General features: G+C 45.6%; 1 protein-coding gene across 2 annotated transcripts in view; it reads left to right on the plus strand.

Moving 5' to 3' along the window:
• Positions 1-22782, plus strand: part of Rprd1b (regulation of nuclear pre-mRNA domain containing 1B) — a 47178-nt gene extending 24396 nt beyond the window's left edge. For both annotated transcript variants that reach the window (XM_059261819.1, XM_059261818.1), the window contains exons 6-7: positions 3851-4026; positions 21246-22782. In XM_059261819.1, the coding sequence (XP_059117802.1) occupies positions 3851-4026; positions 21246-21395 (326 nt within the window). In that variant the 3' untranslated portion in view covers positions 21396-22782. The remainder of the gene's footprint in view (positions 1-3850; positions 4027-21245) is intronic.
• The last annotated feature ends 219 nt before the right edge of the window (positions 22783-23001 follow it).

A 23001-nucleotide genomic window follows, 5' to 3' on the forward strand; every position in this document is an offset into this window, starting at 1 on the left:
AAGGAAGTCAAAGTTACTGAGGCAATAACTTCCTTCAGTTGGGATATCTTTGAGGTTCACTGTATAGCAGATGTTCCTGGTGTCATATCCATAGCCTGTCAAGGATAAAATGTTAAGGAGGAGGAGACAGAGTTGGTGGGCAGTGAATCACTGAAGGAGATAAAGGTGATCAAGGAAAGCTTTCTGCTATGGGAATCTCTGAGCCTCCCCTCTTTTAGGTCTGTATTTTCCTACCACCTCTGTGAAGCCTCTCCCAAGCCCTTATTGAAAATGCTGGTCCTCTCACTCCCATTGCCCTACTCCTCTGTAGTTCTGATCTTCAGCTGATGAACAATACAGTACTGTGCATGACTTCCCTTCCCGTAGTAGCCCAGACTTGAAGGCAGAGAGTGTTTCTTGTCTTTTGTCCCCTGCTGTCTGAAAACCAAGGCACATGGGAGGAGCTCAGATATTTTTTAGGTGATTTGTAGTCAGACTTTGCTTTGGGTTGCCAGCTTACAAATAATGATCTGGAGACTTATTATTAATTGTGAAAGTTCAGCCTTAGCTTAGGCTTGTCCTGCTAGCTCTTATAACTTAAATTAAATCTACGTTCTGTTGCATGTCTTGTTACCTCTTCTCTCCATACTGTTAATGCTGCTTCCTCCAAGTCTCATTGTTGACTCCACCCTTCTTTTTCTCAGAGTCCTTTCTGTCCCTGGAAGTCCTGCCTAACCTCTTCCTAGCTATTGACTGTTCAGCTTTTTATTACACCAATCACAGCAATGTATTTTCGCACAGTGATTAGAAGGTTGTGCACTGAGAATCTGGAAGGCTGATTGCTGATTGGGGTGAACGTCTGGACATAGGAGAGAGGCCTACAGGGACTGTAAGGGCCTCTTGAGTTTGCTGTGGAGGGGAGCAGGGAAGTGAGGTAATAGCTCGTAGGGAGACAGCTACAGGTTCCCTCCTGTGCTGGTGGTGTGCTTAAGAAAGTAGAGAAATGGAGGAGATAGGGGGAACTTGGGGACTACCAGAAACTGAGTGTTTGAGCGAGTCACCCGGGAATGCAGGATTCCTGAGCCCAGGTGGAGGACTGGCCTCAGGAGGCTCACCACGGCATAGGGAGGGCGGGTCAGAGCACAGCCACCGTCAGCCCCAGGCAAGATCTGCTTCTGCATTTGGACTGCAGTTTTTGTGTAAACCCCCCCTTTTAATTGAAAATATTTTTTATGATATATTCTGATCACAGTTTCCCCGCTCTTACCTCTTCTCAGATCTTCCCCATTTCTCCACCCATCAATTTCACACCTTCTTTTTCTCTTCAGAAAGCAAACAGGCAAATAAAAGAACAAATAAACCACAATTTAAAAAGGAAAAAAGCCTAAGAAACACACATACACACACACACACACACACACACACACACACACACACACACACACACACACACAAACAAAACATATAAAAACAGAAAATCAGAAACCATGTGCGTATATGTATACATATGCCAAACAAAGCATTACAGGACAAAACATCTAAAGTACCATTGCGTTCATCTTGTGTTGGCCTTCTGCTGCTGGGCATGAGTCCTGTCTTTAAACGTGGTTTGTATGTCCAGTGAGACTCTAATTGGAAAAAAACTAATCTTTCCTTTTCAAGCATTTGACACTTGGAGATAATTAGGAATGGGGGCTCCTGTCCACTTCCACTCTCAGCACTGAGACCCCATCTGGCTTGGACCTGTGCAGGTCCAGTGCATGCTACCACAGTCTCTGGGTTCATTTGTGCATCAGTCCTGTTGTGTTTGGAAGACACTGTTTCCTTGGTGTCCTCCATCACCACTGACTCTTATAACCTCAGGGTTCCCTGAGTCCTAAGGGAAGGAAGGGGTTTGATGAAGACATCCCATTTAGGCCTGGGTGTTCCAAAGCTCTCTCAGTACACTGTCCAGTTGTGGTTCTCTGTTAGTTCTGCAGGAGGAAGTTTCACTGATGATGGTTGAGCAAGACACTGACCTGATTCCCAGCCAGTGTGGCTTTGTGTAACTCTTGAGTGATTAAAAAGCTGTTTCTGGGTTCCAATTACTTGTGTAAATGATCTGCTTTTCTTATATAAGTTCTCGAGGGTGAGAATTGATTCTTTTTTATCTTAAATCTTAAAAATTAGTGTTTCCTTGACATTTTTTGCCCCAGGTACTCTAGCAATTACTGTTATAAAGAGATCAGTAGTCAAGGACTGACAGCTGTACGCAGTCACTCGGGCTTGTTCCCAGGCCGCATCTCCAGTCGAGACTGCGTTGGTCCCCTGCTCTCTGTCGTAGGCCCTCTTCCCACCTTGTTTTGCTCACTCTTTCCTAAGTATGTGTTCTCTAACCCAAGGAGGGAAGAAAGCCTGGTCTTGGCCATCAGACCCAGTTGGCGAGCCCTCAGCAGCTCATTCTCTGGTGTTCACAGACGCAAGTAAGACCAGATAGCTGTTCTGTGCCAGAAAGTCCTCAATTCCATTGCCTCAAAGAATGCCGAGAGCCCCAGATTTGTGTCACTGGGTTGTCTATGTAACTGCTGGCTGGCAGCTCTGGTGCCCTTTGCTTCAAAGCATCAACCTGCTATTTTCATCCAAAAGACCTTTTTGCTTTTATTTATTTTTAATATTTATGTTTTATTTATGTGTATGTGTGTGCCTGCATGGATTTATGTGCACCATATGTATACAGATGCCGAGATTGCTTTGGATCCTCCAGAAGTGGAGTTAGAGGTGATCGTGAGCTACTTGATATGGGTGTTGGGAACCAAATCAAGTTCTCTACGACAGCAATAAGTGCTCTTAACTACTGAGCCATCTCTCCAGCCCCCAAAAGACCTTTTAAAGCAAGATGCATGTGTTTAAACTTATGCCCCCACCACACAATTGCAGCGCTTCTTTGTGCATCTGAATCCTTTTGTCTCTGCTCATTTGCTGCACCAGCCTTTGTTTAGCACTACTTTCTAAGAATCCCCTTCCTTAGAATTCAGGGCTTGCTCTTCTCTCCCCAAAGCATGGGTGACAGACAGGCCATTATTAGGACATGAAATCAGTCTGGTCAATGATGACCCACACTTTAAAAATACAACACAAAATTTTTTGCACATGTAAGAAAAAGATGTTTCCCTCTTCCTTCCCTTCCTTTTTCTTTTTTCTTTTAGACTCTTGCTGTGTAATCCAGCTTACTTGGAATTTCTTCCAGTCCTCCTACAAGTGTGACCTACCATACGTCGCTTCTTATTTGTATTTTTATGAACTTTCCACTGAGGATCATGTTTAGATACATTCGAAAGGCCTTTCCTCCTTTTCAGACCCTGTATTTTGCAAGCGTAGGAGAAAAGCTCATTCTCAGGTGCCAGGCTCTTTCTCTAGTGAACAGAGGCCTGCAGATCAGCTTCTGAGACCACGTTCTGAGCCTCTCAGACAACTTCTGTTTTCTCTCAGTCTCTCCACACCCAAGATGTGAGTGCCTGTTCTGTCACTTCAGAGCAGTGGACGGAGTGTTCTTAATGCGGTAACAGAAGAAAAAGCACATCGTCTCAGAGGCTAGGGAAATCATTTCACAGATGACCCTAAATATCTGTATGCTGGTTTGGTTTGGAGAGCTTCTGCTGGAAGTGCTTTTCAGCCTGCCAGCTTTCCTGCCCCATCCCATTGCCTCACTTCAGGCAATTCAGAAATGTGTCTTGTTGACAGAGTTGGCACCTTTGGATTCTTGGCTAGCCAGCATTGTTGGTTCACAGGTTCTGGTTTATTTTGGGACTCTGTGAACCTTCTCTCAGGAATGTTTACAATCATACCTATGTGATTTGTATGTTGTCTGTTTTCTGCTCTTATTTGTACTCAGACAAAGAGGCAGCTGAACGTCTTTCAAAAACGGTAGATGAAGCATGTCTGTTACTAGCGGAATATAACGGGCGCCTGGCAGCGGAACTGGAAGACCGGCGCCAGCTGGCTCGGATGCTGGTGGAGTACACCCAGAACCAGAAGGAGGTTTTGTCAGAAAAAGAGAAAAAGCTAGAAGTGAGTACATAGCAGAGCAGACCCCAACTGCCTGGATTGCCCTTCCTACAGCCCATTTTATTCCTGGATTAACCTTTTTTTTAATCTTTTGAAAGCAAATGAGATAGCAGCATCCATCAGATAACTGTAATTACTGGAGCCTAGTTAAGGGTTGAAGTCACGTTTTTACATGTCCAGGAAAGAAAAACTCACATTGTGAAAACAGTGGCCTCTTAGTCACAGCATTTAGGATCTTAAGGTTGCTTCAGTTTAGTGTTACAGTTGAAAAATTGTAAGTTGAGCTGCAGAAGGGTCAGCAAAACTAAAGGGTACTTAATTGGTTATATTTGGGAATCTGAGTTGTTTTCAAGGTTTATTTCTGACATATACATGTGCTTGCCAGTAAGTCACCTGCCTACTAGCTCTTCCTGTACATATTCTACAAGTTCAGTCATGTTTATGTAGCCTGATTCAAACTGTAGGCAGGAACCCCTTTTTCCAGCATTGAGAGCATACGTCTCAGTGTCTCCAGCAAGAAAAGATTTAGAATCATCCCCTCACCATCTGCTTCTTAACTCAGTTTAGCTCCTTGTTCCTGGGGAGCAGAGACAGTGGTGTGGCTGTTGGGGTTCTGTCTGCCTTCCATTGTTAGATTTTGTTTCTTTGGAGTTTCTCCTCTCTGTGTTTCTAGGATGGGAAGAGGGGTCTGAGTTAGAGAATAAGTCATAATGATCACAAGAAACACCTCACGAAGCCCCTCCGTAAATAAGGAAGTGGAAGACCACCCTTCTTCCACTAGGGAGGGAGCACTGAGCTAGCTCTAATGATTGTCGCATTTATCATTCTTTGGTCAGCTGACTAGAGAGGGAATGCTGTGTCCTTACCTGCAATGATTATGGGAACTCTAATAGCTAGAGGTGCTGGGGACTTCAAAAGCCTAGCCAGCTTGAGTGGAAGGTAGGAGAGCTGAGCAGTAGTGTGGCTTTCTTGTAGATTCAGCACTGACCAGACTCCTAAAGGCATCTCCATCAGCAATAGCAGACGGCCATTTATCTGAAGCGCTCATCTTTCACTGAGGAAGCATTTCAGCACTGCACCTTGGGACTAATAAGAGATTGTAATTAATGATTCTGGTTGTAAGTCATCATGCCATCTGTTGAACTGCCCCTTGGCGACACATTAAGGGCTTTCTCTGATCTGTCAGACATTGATTATCATGAGCAGCTGTTGTTGGGTGGAACGCAGCAAGCCACCATAGAGGACAGTCTTTGAGAAGGAGACTGTTGGGAGAGCCTGTTAACTCTTTGTTCTGTCTCTTCCCCAGCTGCAGTTAGCTGTCTGTTTCATAGGGGGCCGTCTGCACAACAAGTAGCTTGCTGGATGCCCCAGGAGGTTATGAGGCACAGAAGGTCAAAGGAGAGGTCAGTCCATTCTGTAGCTTTGCAGCCCCACTGTTGCTCTTTCACAGAATGGCATGGCATTGGAACCCAGCACTTGAGGAGGCAGTAGGAAGAACCCGGTGCTGTGCTGCAAGGCAGTCAGAACTGAGAGTTCCTGTCCCAAACCATGTCAACAAGCCAACTGGACAAGAACATTCACTGTGAAAATAAAATGAAGTTTGCTGCATTTTAAAAAGCAGATGACTAGATAAAATGTAAGAGGCTGATGGATGGTGTTAGCTCTTTATTTGTGCTTGTTAAACACATGAACAGTCTGCTCTTCCAAATCTACAGTTTTCTCTCACCCCTTGTAATAGGCAGATCTTCATTCTGTCCTGGTGGTGATGGTAATAGCCAGTGTGCAGCTGGAGCGAAGCCTCGGTGCTGCAGCCCCTCCACCTTCCTCTTGTGTTGGTTGGTCCTCAACACTGCCAAATCAGAAGGCTGTTAAATCTTGTTTGGAAACCTTTCATTGCCTTCAGTGTGTAAAGGCTATAGTTGATAGACTTGTGGGTGTATAGGTGTTTTCTTGGGAGTCTTTCCCCCAGCTCAAATTTGTTAACACTTAAGGTTTTTTTGTATGTTATTTGTTAATTTGTATTTTCCTTTAGATAGCAAGCATCTTTCTTCTCTTTCATTGAGAACTTTATGGTGAGTGTCTAGTAGCTTCTGGGTCAGAGTCTAGAGGGGAGGAGGACCCATTCTGGCTCACAGAAGGAAATTGCATTTCAAGGACATAAGTCTGGTGTCAGCAGCATAGGTAAACCAAATGAGTTAAGACAGTTGACAGTTCTGGTTGTGGTTTAAGATACTCCCTGGTAGGAAATAAAGCCTTTTGTAAAAGGAAATGGTAATTAAAGGAAAGAAACATGTTTATAAAAAGGGAGCAGCCAGAGGCTTCTCAGGAGCAAAAGGTTTCCCTGATGTCCAGAGCCTGCTTACTCTCCTCAATGACTTGCCCTCCAGCGAGAGAACTGTAGAAGCAAGGGGTTGAAGGGGAATGTGAGAAAGCTTAGAGGAAGGAGAATCTTCTAGCTCATCACATCGCACTGAAACAGACCAAGAAAAATCTTGTTATTAATAATATTAATTCCATCAGATGTTTATTAAGGATGTACACAAAGTATCAAATGCAGGAGCTGTTTTGGAACACCAGACACCTCCAGCTGGTCTCCTGAAGTCTGGTGGACACTATGCTCTTTGGCTGCTGTCACGGCACTAGGGATATATTTGTTCTTTGACTCAGATTCCTCAGTGGAAGTCACCTTTTCCTAGAAAGAGAGTTCTCGCTAGGTTCCATTAAGTGGTTTAACAGATTTGATGTACTGTCCAGCTGCAGAGAAACTTGGTAAAGGTGACTGTGGTAGAACAGCCTACTGTTGCTCTTGTGCACCTGTCCTTTCTTCTTTAAGCAGAATTAGGGTTCATTTAGAGATGATACATTTTAACGCTTCTGAGTGTCATGGTTGACACTGCTGTACCACTTTTCCCTTAAACTCCAAGCAAGGTTAAAGGAAAAGCTGATGAAAATCTGTAATGCTTTGTGTTGTGAACAGAGAAAACCTAGACACGAGAAAGAAGGCTGTGGAAGGGACCAGTGTTACTAACAGTTCAGAAGCCAAGCTACAGTGTGGAGCCTAAAGCTAGGCTGGCTCAAAAAGGTGAGAGGCAAAGGCGCACCAGAACAGCTCTAGACATCACTTCTCAGAACAAAGGGGACTTTGTTTCTTGCTGACAGAGGTGACTCTTAGGCCAAGCAACTGCTTAAAGCTCCCAAGCTTTAGTCTGAACAGGTTGTTCAGAGTTCCTGTCTTGTCATTTTGGATGAAAAGTGGTGTGCATATGTTCATCAGAGCCACCAGGATAAGGAGGGGAAGGAGGCAGAGGAGAGAAGCCACTGGTACAAGCTTTAAAGAAAGAAAAAATGAAAGGGCCAGGTGCCTGCAGTCTCACCTCCTAGCACAGCAGCTTCGTGCGCTGAGTCACGTGTGTGTCCGTGATCTAGGCTGACAGGGGGGGGGGCTATGGTACACAAAGACTGCCAAACAGGAGAGGGCCCCACATGCACCCCCAGCTACAGGTTTGATTGTAGGCTGAGATGAAGTTTATGTAACATGAAGTTAACCATTTTAAAGAGCCTGCATTTCAGTGACATTTAGTACTTCATAGGGTAGAGCAGCTATCCTAACATTTCCATCACTGCCCTTACCCTCTCTGCCCCTGGGGATTTTATATACTCGTGCCTCTTCTTTTAATTAGGTAATAAATGGAGGTTTATCCACAAAGTACCATGTACCAGTACTTCATTCTTACTGAGGATGAATATTAGTGCAAATATTGATAATTATTGCAACAGTAATAGCTATTAGCTATTATATGGATCTGCCACAATTTGTTCTTTTTTATTGATGGGCATTTGAATTACATCTACTTTTCTGTTACTATGAGTAATGAATAATGCTGCTGTAGACAGTGATGTACAAGTTTTTGTAGACATCTTTTCATTTCTCTTGGGTGTATGTGTTATACGAGGATTGAGGTTGCTCAAATGGTGATTCTGTGTTTAACCTTTGACACCCATCAAACTGTTTCCCTCAACAGCTGCCACATTCTCTCTCTCTCTCTCTCTCTCTCTCTCTCTCTCTCTCTCTCTCTCTCTCTCTTTCTTCTTTCATTTGTTTTTTTTCAAGACAAAGTTTTTCTGTGTAGCCCTGGCTGTCCTTGAACTTGTTTTGTAGACCAGGCTTTGAGATCCACCTGCCTCTACCTCTCAAATGCTAGGATTAAAAATGTGTGCCACCACTACCTGGTGTCAGCTGCCCCATTTTCTGCTCCCACCACTGATGTACAGGCCTCGGTTTCTTCACATCCTTGACAGTACTTACCACTTCTTGCTTCTATCCAACCTAGAGAATGTGAGCTTGTACCTGTGGTGATTGATTTGTGTTTCCCAGAGGAGCAGTGGCAGTGAGCATGACCTTCCTTGCTCCATGACCGTTTGTCGTCAGTGTTGGAAGTGTGTCTGTTCAGGTCCCTTTGTCCACTTTCAAGTTGGGCTGTTTGCAGTTTGAGTCTCTGGCGTTGTTTATGTATTTGGATAGCTGTGTTCTTACCAGATAAGATTTGCAAATATCTTCTCCTGTTCTGAAAGTTGTTTGTATTTTAATGAGTTCCAATTGTACTCTTCATTTTTCCTTGTTGCTCTTGTTTTGGGTGTTGTATCTAAGAACTCATTGCCCAATGCCAAGACATGAAGGTTTCTCCTTTGGTTTTTAGGAGTTTTGGTGTCTTAAACTCTTACATTCAGGTTGTCATAGATTCTGAGTTAGTTTTGTATGTGGTGTGAGGTAGGGAACCAATTCCTGTTGCGTGTAGATGTCCATTTGCCGAGCAGCATTTGTTGAAGTGACTGTTCCTTTCTGCAACTGAATGTGTGACACCCTTGTCAAAACACCATTGGCCATAGATGAACTCTGTATGTCCCATGAGGGTACCTCACTTTTGGCATGTAGCTCTGTAGGAAGTTTGAAAGTGAGAAGCATAAGTCTTCAATCTGTTTTCTTTTCTTTCCTTCTTTCTTTCTTTTTTGGCTTTTCGAGACAGGGCTTCTCTGTGTAACAGCTCTGGCTGTCCTGGATCTCGCTTTGTAGACCAGGCTGGCCTCTAACTCACAGAGATCCACCTGCCTCTGACTCCCGAGTGCTGAGATTAAAGGCGTGCACCACCACGCCTGGCCTGTTTTCTTTTTTTTTTCCCCCCCGTGTTGTTTTGTGTAAAACCTTAAAATTCCATATGAATTTAAGAATTTCCCATCATCATTTCAATTTCTGCAAAAGAAAAAAGAGCCATTTGAATTGTACTGCATTTAATCCTTATTGGTGGTGGGACCTTCTTTTTTGGTCTGTAAACAAGAGCTCGATGGCCTTGCATAGCCTGCTGTAGTCTGCTGCTGCAGAATTTTAATAAGCATACCAGAGTGTCACTTACTGATGTGGTTGGCACTTTGAAAGCCCTGTCTAGGCACCATAAGTCTCCTTGGCACACACTGAGGGTAGAAATGTCACTCCTCATCTCTAGAAGGCATGCATATGTACCCTCAGCAAAGCTCCCAGGGCTATGGGTGTCTATTTAACAGGATGTGGTATGATTTTGAATTGGTGAAGAAACTCAGACCTGGAGGGAACTAGCCGCAGGGCAGGAATAGAACCCAGGACACACACATCTCATAACTTTCCATTCAGGTTTGTAATGCTTGGTTTTTGAGACTTCATTCCAAGAGAAAAACAGCAGGAAGACATCTTACTCTTCTACAAGAGCAGCTAGAGTTGAGTCATTTAGACAATCTCCAAAACATCTTGTGGAGCAGTGATACCTTATGCAGGGAAGTGGCTGTGATGGCGGGCAAGCATTCCCAGAGTGGTCTGTGAGTATTTGAGAATCCACTCTGCTCCCTGTTCCCCTCCGTGTGCCTATGCCCATGGTCTGGTGGCAGGGGAGAAATGAACTTAGGGTGTTACTGTTTCTCCACACCTCTTCTGGCCTGTAATGAATCCTTAAGAATTTGACTTCAGACAACACAGCTGGGAGGGCAGACTATGTAGAATCCAGCATTGCCATGTGACTCTTTGTATTTCTGTGTACTGCAGGTTTTAACAACTCGAGAAATTCTTTGGCTCCAGCCTAGGGGCTTCTGAACCACACTGATGGCCTGTTGGTTTTGGCAGCCTCTCTTCCTCCTCTTCAGGGTGCAGATGTTTAGAAACATTTGTTTCAACCATGGGACAAACAGTAGGTGGAGATAGAGAGCTCCCCTTTGTCAGCTTTGAAATACATTCTTCTCCTTCCCACAGGATCAAAGTCACTGTCTTATCTCACTGTCCCTCACAGTAAATGCAGGCAGTCTAATCCTTGTTTTTCATAAAAGAATTAAGCTTGAGGTTTATATGAGGTTTATATGAGGAGGTCATAGTGTCAGTACATGATCTCCTGATCCTAGTGAACATGACTAGAGCTGGCCCACATGGAGCATGTCAGAATAGCCAAGTTGCCTGAGATAGACTCAAGCTGGCCCCACCTGTCTGTCCTTGAAGCACACAGCTCGGTCGTCACTAGGCCAGCATTATCGGCTCTAAGGGCAGTTAGAACAGTTACTGAAGGGTGATCACGGGGTCTGGTACCTAGATTCTTTCTGTAGTAGGCCATGGCTTGCTTCCTGCCTTGTTAGGGGCATTTTTTCCTCCCTCCTCTCTTCATGGTTCCCTCCAATCTCTGTGGGCTCCTGTTGAGTTGATATTTGGGGTTCCATGAGTGACATGGAACTAGACATTGGGGTATTGGATTCCTCTTAATCCTTTCACTTGGCTAGCCCTTATAGTATAGGCCAGATTTATATACAGAGCAGCTGTCTAGCAGGATGTGAGTAGTGTGTGTGTGAGTGCGAGTATATGTGTTGCTCGGAGTGAGCCCAGGACTTCACTTACGCTAGACAAGTGCTGGACCCTGAGCTGCACCCCCCAGCCCGTTGTTGGAGCTGTCTTCTGAGCAGCCTTGGTGAGTTTCTGCTGGTGTAGATGGCACATACGTGTGTGCAGGTGCAAACTGGCTCTGTCGCTCCCCCAGTTCCTGCCTGGTACTCAGCCCTTCTTACACTCCAAATACTCTGTTTTTTCTTTTTTTTTTCTGATTGCAAAAATAGTAAATCAGAGGAAACAGATAATGCATGTAAGGAAAGAATCATAATCTCATTAGTTTATAATCGACAAAGAATTTGTGTTAATTTTTGTCTGGTTGCTTTATTTTTCTTTTTTGTGAAAGTTAAAATGGAGAGCCAAGCATGGTGGAACACACCTGTAATTCCAACAGTGAGAGAAGGTTGAGGCAGGAGAATCTTAAGTTGCAGGCCTGTGCCAGCCTGGGTTGTACATGGGGAGGCATTTCTCCCTAAGAGAAACCTTTGAAATAAGGGGTGATGTTTAGAGTTTTTTAATCTTGTTTTTTACTTTGCATAATTACTTTCCTTGCTAACAGAAGCTGTGAGCAGTTTAGATACCTGTGGTCCCTTGTGAGCACTGTTCTCCTCAATGCCTCTCCATTTCAGCCTGCACCTTCTCTGCCGACTCGGTGTTTGGATGGTTGTCCTCTAGATTTCTAGAGGTGTCTGTGTGGAAACATGTGGTGTCTGTGTCTTTGTGCACACTGAAGAGTGTTTGTTTCAGTGTCTTCCCCCAACTGCACTCCTGTCTTAGGAGCTCTCATTCTCTTCCAAAACCTCCAGGTACAGCTCTCCCCAAGTAAGGGGAGTCTTTGTTTGTGAAGGAGTTTAATTAGACAAAGTGGGCTGTCTTCTGGCTTTTAAATGAACTTGTTTACATTTGCGACAGCTGTGGGAAAATGACAGATACTTGTAACACTGACTTGAGTGAGCAGAATTTTAAGAGCAGGGTTCAGATGACAGACATTTGAGCTATGGTAGCTAACTGCCCCAGTGAGTGTGTGCTATTTTAGTTTTGGTGAATGTCCTGCTGCTGCTGCTAAGCTGGGCCTCTACTCCCACTTCAGACTGGTGCTTTGGAAAGGGGAAAACTGGAGGAGGGTTGTATGCTCTGCAGTCTCAGAAGTTATGTCTCTGTAATGACAAATGTACATGGCTAGAATACCAGCATTCAAAAGGCTGAGGCAGGAGGATTGTGATATGAGTTCAAGGCCAGCCTGCACTACATAATGACTTACTTTTTTTTTTTTTTTTTTTTTTTTTTTTTTTAAGTAAGGGAAGGAACAGATGGCTCAGTGGTCAGAGTGTGGACTGCCCTTGCAGAGGACCCAAGTTTGTGTCCCAGCACCTGCATTGGGTGCTCAAAACCACCTGTAAGTGGCTGGAGAGATGGCTCAGCAGTTAAGAACACTTCCTGTTCTTTGAGAGGACCCAAACAGGTCCTGGCAGCTCATAACTGTCTGTAATGCCAGTTCCAGCAGACACTCGATCTAGCTTCCCAGGGCACCTGCACTCATGTGTACCCCCCCCCATATACATATAATTTAATAATTAAACTTAAAAATTAAAAAAAATAACCTGCCTGTAGCTCCAGCTCCAGGGGATCTGACACCTTCTTTGGGCCTACTTGGCAACAGCATTCATATACGTGTGTACACACACACACACACACACACACACACACACACACTTTTAAAAATAAATAAACGTGTTCACAACAGAAGGTAGGGCTTAAAACAAAGTCAGAAACAGTCTTTTTGTGTAGGGCAACAACTTCCTGGTTACTCCAAGGAGTAAAAATGAAACTCAGGATGGCTCTGTGTACCATCAGGTACTAGCCAGGTCACTGTGGCTTTGTCTACCTCCTTGTTTGCTCATTTCCTGTTTTAGGTCCTTTATCTTAAAGCTCTCATCGGAGAAAGTGTGGTTAGCTCTCTTTTCTTAATTTAGCATGCATAGTAACTTTGTAAATTTCAACACAACAAAATTAAGCAGCAAGGAAGACCTCTGAGCGCCCTTGAGACCCGCACAGTGGTCATGAGTGAGCTGGTCCAGTTCTCTACGCTGTCCCTGGTGGCTGCTTTCTTCACAGAGTTCGCTTTTAGGGGCCAGAGTCTGGCTGGGAGCTGTTTCTGTAGAGACTCTGCCTGCCCCACTGTGCTTCTGTGCTGGGAGCTGCATGGCCTCTTCCAGGCCTTCCCTGGCTGGCTGTCTCCACCTCTGCTGTCACCTCCCTGCTGTAGCCTGACTTGCTGATTACTTGCTGTGGCCCTATAATCCGTTATTCATACAGCAACCCTCTTATGTTTTCAAAATGCAGCTCTAAGCAGACCATTCCCTGCCTAATCATTTAAGTGGCTTCTTTTTGCCTCTAAAATGATCCAAATCACAATTTCCCTCAACCCCTGCCATGGCCTGCCCCCCACCCCATCACTCATGGCTTTTCTTCCCCCTTCCCCACCAGCCTGATATTTGCCCATGCTGATCTCTCATCTCTGGCTTTCTGAAGGTTATTTCCTCCACCTGCTTGGGATACTTCTCCTTTACTTTGCACTATTTCCTCTTACCTGTTAGTCTCTGCTCATCATCTGTGGTAGTTTGAATGTCATTGGCTCCCATAAGCTCATAGGGAGTAGCACTATTAGAAGATGGAGCCTTGTTGGAAACAGTGTGTTACTATGGGGGTGGGCTTTGAGGTCTTCTATGCTCAAGCTACACCTGGTATCAATTCACTTCCTGTCGCCTCTTGATCAGAATGTAGAATTTCAGCTCCTCTCCTGCACCATGTCTGCCTGCATGTGGCTATGTCCCATCATGATGACAGTGGACTAACCCTCTGATCTATAAGCCACCCCATTAAATGTTTTCCTTTATAAGAGTTGCCATGCCGGGCGGTGGTGGCGCACACCTTTAATCCCAGCACTTGGGAGGCAGAACCAGGTGGATCTCTGAGTTCGAGGCCAGCCTGGGCTACCAAGTGAGTCCCAGGAAAGGCACAAAGCTACACAGAGAAACCCTGTCTCGAAAAACAAAAAAAAACAAAAATAAAAACAAAAACAAAAAAAAAAAAAAAAAGAGTTGCCATGGTCATGGTGTCTCTTCAAAGCAATAGAAACCCAACTAAGACATCATCTATCTGTACATCTCACTGCCTCTTTGGGCAGCATGCCTTCAGACTCCACCCTGTAAAGCCAAGTGCCCTCCCTGTGGATGTTGCCTCTGCTTCCACTTTATCCTTCAGAGCTCTCCATCCCTTGTGGACTCGTAGTTATTCCCCTGTATATCTAAATCCTGTCTGTATCACCATTCTCATACCTCTAGCTCCCTTTAGCTCAGCAATCAGGGCTGGTCATAGCTTGATGAATTTCTAAGCATGCTGAAGAGCCTTATCCTTGGCAGGGAACTTCCTCTATTCTGAGGGTGTTCCTATGAGGTCTGGGCTTACTTTGTAGACCAGTTCCTTCCTCTCTGCGGGCTTGTAGATGCATGGATCTGGGTGTGATGTCACTTAGCTGGAAAAAAAAAAAAAAATCCCCCCCCCCCCCAATTTTAGAGGCAGGCCTTTAGAGAAGAAAGGATGCCTCTGGTCAAATGGCCTTTCATACTCTCAAGGCAGTGTCTGGTAAATTTGCTTGACTGTAAGGACAGTTGAATGGTTTGTGAGAAGAAGATTTTGTATTTCATTAATAATTCTTTTTCTTCAAATCTACATGCCTCTTAACATATAAATCAGAAAGATTAAATATTGCTCATAAATGGAAACTAGGGAGGGCTAGTTGTTCTTTCTCCTCAGATCGGTTAATTCATACTAGTTTTGTCCAAGCCTCCTAGCCAACCACAGTTCCCATTCCTATTAAAGGCTTATAATCACGGGAATTGGAAGATGGAGGCAGGAGCATCAGGAGTTCAAAGTCATCCTTAGCTATATAGCAAGGGCTAGCCTGAACTACATAAAGCTCTATCTTAAAAAAAAAAAAAAAAACTGTTTTAGCATTTTGATTTTACTGGTATTATATATTATGAGGGGTCCCATTGCACAACCACCTGCATTTTGAAGGACCCAGGAGTCATCAATATTTTTTACAGATTTCTATTAAGTTATTATAGTATGTGGGTTTTTAACCTCGGAGAATTGGAGATTAAATGTGGGACCTTGAACATGGGGCACTCAGCCGTTGAGCTGTGTCTCCAGCCCTCTTTTTTTTTTTTTTTTTTTTTTTTGGTTTTTCGAGACAGGGTTTCTCTGTGTAGCTTTGCGCCTTTCCTGGAACTCACTTGGTAGCCCAGGCTGGCCTCGAACTCACAGAGATCCGCCTGGCTCTGCCTCCCGAGTGCTGGGATTAAAGGCGTGCGCCACCACCGCCCGGCCGTCTCCAGCCCTCTTAATATTTTTTTAATTTTGAGACAGGGTTTTAGTAAGTTACTCAGACTGACCTTGAACTTAATTTGTAGTTCAAGCTAGCCTTGGATTTGTGATCCTCTTGTTTCAGCCTCCCAAGTATCTGGGATTAAAGGCCTGACACCACTAAGTGTGACTTTAAATTGCGAATGTTTAGTTTTATCACCACATTAAAATGAGAAAGAATTGCCTTATCCTAAAATTAATTTTATTTTTGTCCTTTACAGTGTTCTTAATGTATGTATAGGCATATAACTTTGTATTCGTCCTTTGTTCGTGCAAATCCCTGTCAGACTTTTTTTTTCATTATTTTCTTTATTATGGGTATGCATGTTTTGTCTGCATGTATGTCTGTGCATCATGTGCATGCCTGGTGCCCACAGTGGCCAGAAGAGGGTGTTAGATTCTCTGAAATAGAGTTACAGATGGTTGTGAGCCACGATGTTGGTGCTAGGAATTGAATGCAGGTCCTCTGAAAGAGCAACAAGTGCTCTCACCTCCAAGCCTCTCTCTAGCCCCAAGACTGGGGGTTTTATGGTGACACTAGAAACTTGAGGGTTGCCAGGGGGAAAAGAAGCATCCAGACAAAGTTTGTATGTTCCAGTGTTTAAGAAACTCCCTGCCATGTGACAGAAAGATGCTCGGATGGATGGATGGATGGATGGATGGATGGATGGATGGATGGATGGATGGATGGATGGATGGATGGGGGTTCAAAGGCGTTCCTCTGGTGGCCGTCTTGCCATTTGTCCTCTTGGAAGGTTTTGCGTGCACTTTTATCATTGGCTTTAGTAATGAAGCTGACCAGGCCCCAGGCTCGGGGGTGCAGCCACAATTTCTCCTTTTCCTTGTGTCTTCCCCAGCATCTTACTCAGCAGCTCCAGCTCTGCTGTGGCTCCCAGAGGGCATCATTTTGAAATGTGGTGACTGCCCTGGGGCTGGCTGGGAGAGAGGTACAGGTTAGTGATGATTTTTGTTCCACATGGATCTTTGACAGAAAATTTAAAGCAGCATTCTTATGTCTAATATAAAGACATACATGCTATTCTCCTGGCCAGATGGATGGTTGAATGGAGCTGCTTACTAAGGCTGTGATTGTAAGTTCAGGTCATGTGAGCCATAATGGAGGCTAAGCCTTCTGGTGCCATGGGAGGACATGGGTTAGGTTAAATCATATCCAGGTAAAAGTTTACTTCCTTTTTTCTTTTTCCATTTCCTGGTGCTGGGATTAGAGCCAAGGCCTTGTGCATGCTAGGCAAGTATTCTACCACAGAGCCTCGAAGGCCAGTTTCTCCTGTAACAAAGTGGCTCTTGGAGTTAAGCTTGGTCTGGTGCCTCATTTATTTAAAGCAAGGCCCTTCATGAACTGTGTTGTGCATGATACTCCTTCATGCCTTACCTTGGAGGAACTGAGTCTTCTGTCCCATAGCACAGCCGAATGTGATAAAGGAGACAGCCATGGGGCCTCATTGCTACTTTTCAGCAACTCAGGCCTGCCCAATCTTCATACTAATGTAAATAGTGCAGCCAGGGAGAGAATGAGCTTGAGAATGCTCACATTCTGATCTGCATTTCTTACATGAGTTGCTAGAGGAAACGCTTATAATTCTGTTTGTTTCAAAAATGGAATTCCTGTAGAAAGGTCACTGAGCTGTCAGCCCTGTCATTTTTAACCCCCTTATCCCAGAGCTCATCTGCAGTATGTCAGGTCTGGCTTACTGCCCTGGCCATAAAAGGCAAAGAATGTGGAAAGCCCTGCTCCCTCAGCACTTCATCCCATGTGCCATGTGCTTGAGTTCACAGTGTCAGCCAGGGATGTTAATGCACTTTCTCCTGGAGTTTGTGGCTGTGAGGCAAGACTCCAAAGCTTTGCCAGGAACATAAATCCTAGGCATTATCTCAGAACACACCTTAGGCTGCCTACATGTGAAACATTTCTTGGCAGCCACAGAAACCCTGGAAGCTTATCATAGCCCCTGGGTTTTGACTCAGGTGGTGGCAGTAGGTCAGATGTGACTTGACTTGTTTCAGGTCTCTGCACTGATGTTTGGTGGACAGGCTGGCTGCAATAGCCGGGGCTGAAGTATGCCCAAGTGGGAAGGACAGGGGTAGGGCTTTGGGGTTTGCCTTGCCTTCTTGGGGTCGGGGGGCTACTTGTAAAGGAAGAGGGTAGCAACTGCAGGAGAGAACACAGCTGTCAGGGCGCTGCAGAAGCAGCATCCTGGGGTGTGCATGGTGTAGCTCCTAATTTCTCAATAGCCTGGACCAAGCAGGGAGGCATGGGTGGTAGGTCAGGATCACACACAAGCACAGGAGCCTCTAAACAAATAGCCTGTGCTTCCGTCCATGCCCTGTTTGAGTGGCTCTTGTGCTAAAGAGAAGAGGAAAGCTCTACCTTTTGGGAGTCTTTCACTTGAGTGGGCCTCTTCATAGGAAGCTGGTCTGAGTGCTGTCTTAGCCACTGTGCTGTGGCTGTGAAGAGACACCGTGACCAAGGCAGCTTTTAAAAGAGAGAGCATTAATTGGAGACTTGCTTACATTTTCAGAGGCTTAGTCCATTGTCATCTTATCAGGGAACATGGGGGCACATGACACTGGAGCAGTAGCTGAGCGCTATCTCCTAATCTGCAGGCAGAGAGAGAACTGGGCCTGGCATGGGCTTTTTAAACCTCAAAGCCCACCCCCAGTGACACACTTCCCCCAAAAGGCCACACCTACTCCAACAAGGCCACATTTCCTAGTCTTTCTCAAGTAGTGCCACTCCTGGTGTACTCCAACAAGGCCACATTTCCTAGTCCTTCTCAAGTAGTGCCACTCCTTGGTGACCAAGCATTCAAATATATGAGCCTGTGGGGCCATTCTTATTCAAATCACCACAGGTGGCATTGTGGAAGTGGGCAGGAGTTGCCAGGGGCACTTTTTTTCCAAGGGAGTCTTTTAGCAACAGCTTAAGGACCACACACTGCCAGGAGGAAAGGCTGGCTGGTGCGTTGTGAAATGAGATTCTTAGATTTCCTGAGCACTTGTTGTCCCTGCTCAGAACCAGAGAAAACTGAGAAGGCAGCTAGTGGCGGGGGTGGGGGGTGCGCGGCAGTGTCCTGCCTGGGGAGCATCAGAACAGAGTTCGAAGTTTGGGCTGAAGTTGCACTTGGGGTAGTTTTTCTTGGGCTTGTTCTTGAATGTTTTGTTAGTACATGATAGCATTTATAGTTGACTTTATTTGGAAAGCCTGACTCTTCAAATCTGCTCAGTGACCTGTAAGACAACAGCTACAGCTTGACCTGGTCACCTGCCAGTCACTAAGCTGGGTCCTTCTGTGGGGCCCTTGTTCTAAGGCAGTCAGCAGTCTTGACTTGTGTTTGGGAACTCAGGCTATCCCTGCTCACCCTGTTGATTATCTAAACCTCTTGACCTGTTAGGTCTTTGATTTGTTCTGCTTTTGAGACAGGATCTCTCTGTTGCCCAGATTGGCCTTAAATTTGTGATCCTCTTGCCTCAGCCTTCCGAGTGCTGTGATTAGTAATGCATCATGTCCAGAAAAAGACCATTGACTTGATGCCTTTGGCAAATGTCACTTAAGTGTTGGTGCAAGCAAAGGGAGGGGACCTTGGCCTTGGAGAGCCCATGCTTGAAGGTAGCTTCCATTGCAGGAGTGGAAGTGCTACCTGAAGTCAAGTTTGAAGATTTCTATACCCATGTTTGTTACTGTACTGGGCACTGTGGGGTGTGGTGGGTGTGGAGTGAGAGGCATGTAGGTCCAGAGCTTTCTGGTTTGATGGAAGAGTCTTCATTAATAGTTTACGTAAGCCCTTAAGCTTGCCTCCCTAGTGTACCTAGGTATTTGGCATTGAAGATCCGAGAATTACTGCTGGCTGTGGTGATGCATGCTTTTAATCCCAGCACTCAGAAGGCAGAGGCAGGTGGATCTCTGAGTTTGAAGCTGGCCTGGTCTACATAGTGAGTTCCAGGAAAGCAAGAGCTATATAGTGAGACTCTGTCTTGAACTCACCTACCCCTGCCCCCCAAAGAACTGAGAATTAAAGGAAGAGCTTCGTGGTAAAGGCTATGTCTGCACTTTGGGCAGGGAAGAAGGAAACATGTCTTAAACAGGATAGTACAGGCAAAAGCATGCTAACCCCTGGCCCCTGAGTCTTAACCAGTACTGTGTGTGAGGCTCCTCTAAGAAAGTCTTCAAGCAGCATAGGCCCGGCCTCAGGAACTTCCTTATTCTTATAAAATGCATTGTGGGGGAAAAATAAGCCTCTAGGAGTCTCTAAGCCTCAGACCTCACATAGCCCAGTGGTTTCCCATATAGATGTATCAGAGGTATTTGTGAGTGGAGGACAGAAAAAACTGTCCTGTTTCTCTCACTGGGAATCATAGTGTAGAGGACTGTGGAAGTCTGATGTGACCGAGGTGAGTGAACATGCAACAGCTTCTGGGATCTCCAGTGCTCACCCAGCACAGGAGCTCTGTAGAGCAAAGGTGTGGGTGGGACACCTCTTCTCTAGGCACTGAGTGGATTTTCTGAGGCAGGTGGAGCTCAGCCAGTAGGTAGAGGGACAGAAGCAGCCTTTGCTAGGACCAAGAGAAGCAGGAGAGCCCTGCAAGCCTGGTGGGGGGGGGGGTGGAGTCCTGAGTGAATAGACTATATGGACAGTGGTCTGTGCAGAGGGGGCAGGAAGGGGAGAATGAGTTTGGAATCAGTGACAATCAAATGCTTTGGGCACTGAGCAGTTGTGGGGATGGTGGGGCACATTGTACTGTAACCGGAAGCTTTTCTGTGTCCCGCTTGGCCCCACAGCAGCTTATAAAATAATCACTCAGAGGCTTGATATTAATTACAAACTGTTTGGTCTATGGCTCAGGCTTATTGCTAGCTAGCTAGCTATTACATCTTAAATTAACCCATTTCTGTTAATCTGTGTATCACCACATGTCTCGTGGCTTTACCTGTGTTCTATTACATCTTGTTCCTCTGGTAGCTAGCAGCGTCTGCCCTGACTCTGCCTTTCTTCTCTCTGTATCTTTGCTTGGATTTCCCACCCGGCTATAACCTGTCTTGCCATAGGCCAAAGCAGCTTCTTCATTAACCAATAGTAGCAACACATATTCACAGCATACAGAAAGACCATCCCACAGCATTGTGCCTTCTCAGTGGGACGGTAAAGGGGGACTAGACTCTGGAGGTAAGGCTGGCAGCATTCCTAGAGAAACTAGCACAGACTTCTAGGAGGCCCTTTCAAGGATTATGGATGGCAGTAAAGGGGTCTTGGATCCAGGTGGTAACAGGTGGGTATTTTGATCATGTGGAGAGCTTGTTTATGAGTGATCAGTCTGCTGTGGTCTATAAGCTTTTAACACAAAAATTGTGTAATGTAAATATTTTATAATGATTTGTCTAGCTTTGTTGAGAACAGTGGTTCTCAACCTTCCTAATGCTGTGATCCTTCAATGCGGTTGTGGTGACCCCCAACCATACAGTTATTTTCATTTCTACTGTTAAGAATCTCAATGAAAATATTTTTGGAGATAGGAGTTGTGATCCACATGTTGAGAACTACTGGTGTAGATGAAGCCCTCAAAATCTCAAGAACATGTGAGCACCTGTATTTTTATACAACTGTTGAGGACCAGTTAAAAGAATACAAATATGTCACTGCTTTTTACTTCCCAACTTCATGTGCTAGGCTGGATGTTCTTCCACAGGCTCTCATCAGGTTGGCAAACTGGTTGTTTCTTTAATAAGCTGGACCTTTGGGTGGTTGGCAGCTGCAGTGTGGTGATAGACCGGAGGAGCAGGGCCAGTCTGTTTGGGGACTGCAGAGCCGTGGGTGGGACTAGCTGGTTTGGCCTGTTGGCTAGCCCAGCCGTCTGCACAGTATAACCCAGTGTCTCCCTTGTCTTCTAGGAGTATAAACAGAAGCTCGCACGAGTAACCCAGGTCCGCAAGGAACTCAAGTCCCACATTCAGAGTTTGCCAGACCTCTCGCTGCTGCCCAATGTAACAGGGGGCTTGGCACCTCTGCCCTCTGCTGGTGACCTCTTCTCAACTGACTAGGACAGGTATCATGCTCCAGGTTCCCGTGTTTGCCAGAGAAAAGAAGCAAGTCACTGTTGGAGACAGCCTTTTGGCCCTGGCTCCATCTCTTCAGCCAGCATCCGCCTCAGGAATGAAGCAGGGAACCCTGACTTCTCATTCTCCGGCTCCCTCCTGAGCACAGTTCAGAACCGTGCAGATGGACTCAGTTTTGACTTGTGTTTGCTAAGAATACTGATTCTCCCTCCACTCATGTTCTCATGCCCCTGTTGCGTTTCCATTCTTAGCTCTCTCTTACACCCATAAGCCATGAAAATCATGTGTATTTCCGGAAGCTTTCAAGAGAATCTTGCCCCAAGTGACAACACATGTCATGGAGGTAGCCTCTTTCTGAGCTGGGCTTGGCCAGGTTCAGAACAGGCTCCCAGTGAGGGACTCAGGCTTCAGGCATTGGCTCTCCTGGCTACCATCTGCCCACGAGGTTGGCAGCACAGCCATTAGGCAGTTTGCCACAAGAAGTTTGCCAAATTGCTGACCCTTCCTGACCCAACTACTAGAGAAGTGTTGTCAAGGTTAGGTGTGTTTGTTTTTCGAGCAATCTAGAGAATCTAGTAATAAGATTCAAAGCTGACCTAGGGCATAAAGTCACAGTACAGGTACAGAGTGACAGGGATCACAAGTCATTTGCCTGGTTTCCCCCACAGCCTTCCCATGCTACACTTCTCAAGGGTCCCCAGTATCAGAGCACCTCCCTAAAGCAGGGCCCTCTGGCCCCTGGTGCTGTGAAGGCAGCTGTCTGGGTTGGCATGCCCTCGCTGATGGATGTTCCACAGGTGGAGTCTGGGTTTTTACCCTTCTTTTGGGGACTGGAGTATACACTGACTCCACCATGTGGGCATTCATCCACTGTATGGTGACTAAACTTGATCAGCTTTGCAGATAGGACACTGAGCACACCAGGCACTTCATGCCACTCTGTGCGTCCATGTTCCCATGCAAGGAGAGGAGTATTCATACAAACAACTCACCTCCAGCAGAGGAAGGGAACATAGGGAGACTAATTTGGGGTTCTAATTCCATTATCATGCCAGCTGACATTATGACTGAATGATGTAGTTAGGATTTTTATCTTACGTCTAGTAAAGATCAGGCTTGGACCTGAAAAATCATTCTAATCTGGCAGGCTTGTTTTTGACAGTGGAAAGGGCAGAAGCCATTTTGCCCTACTAGTGTAATAGGAATTATAACCCAAAGCTGAAGTCCAAAGGCCATAAGAAGGAGTTCAGTGAAGGGGGCCTGAGAAGCTTCATTGTTTGGAGTTGCTGTTTTCAGGATCACCAAAACAGGCACACTTCGTTTTACATGTTAAAACAAGCCTGTGTGTCACCAAGTCGGCAGCCGGCAGTCTGGGCAGTGGTGGTACTGAGTTCCCATCAGAGCCTGGTCTTGTTGTTCTCACTGAGTGCAGGCTGCCGTTCGTTCCCTTGTTCACTCTACTCTGCCCGTTGTTCTGTCCACATTGTTTTCCCCAAGGCTACAGGACAGCACTGACCCAGTGAAATCCCAGTCTCTGCTGTGGGACACCTCCCAACACGAGGTGCCACTGAAATGTCACATGGCCACACCA

This window comes from Peromyscus eremicus, chromosome 4, assembly GCF_949786415.1.
Source record: "Peromyscus eremicus chromosome 4, PerEre_H2_v1, whole genome shotgun sequence".
Lineage (NCBI taxonomy): Eukaryota > Metazoa > Chordata > Mammalia > Rodentia > Cricetidae > Peromyscus > Peromyscus eremicus.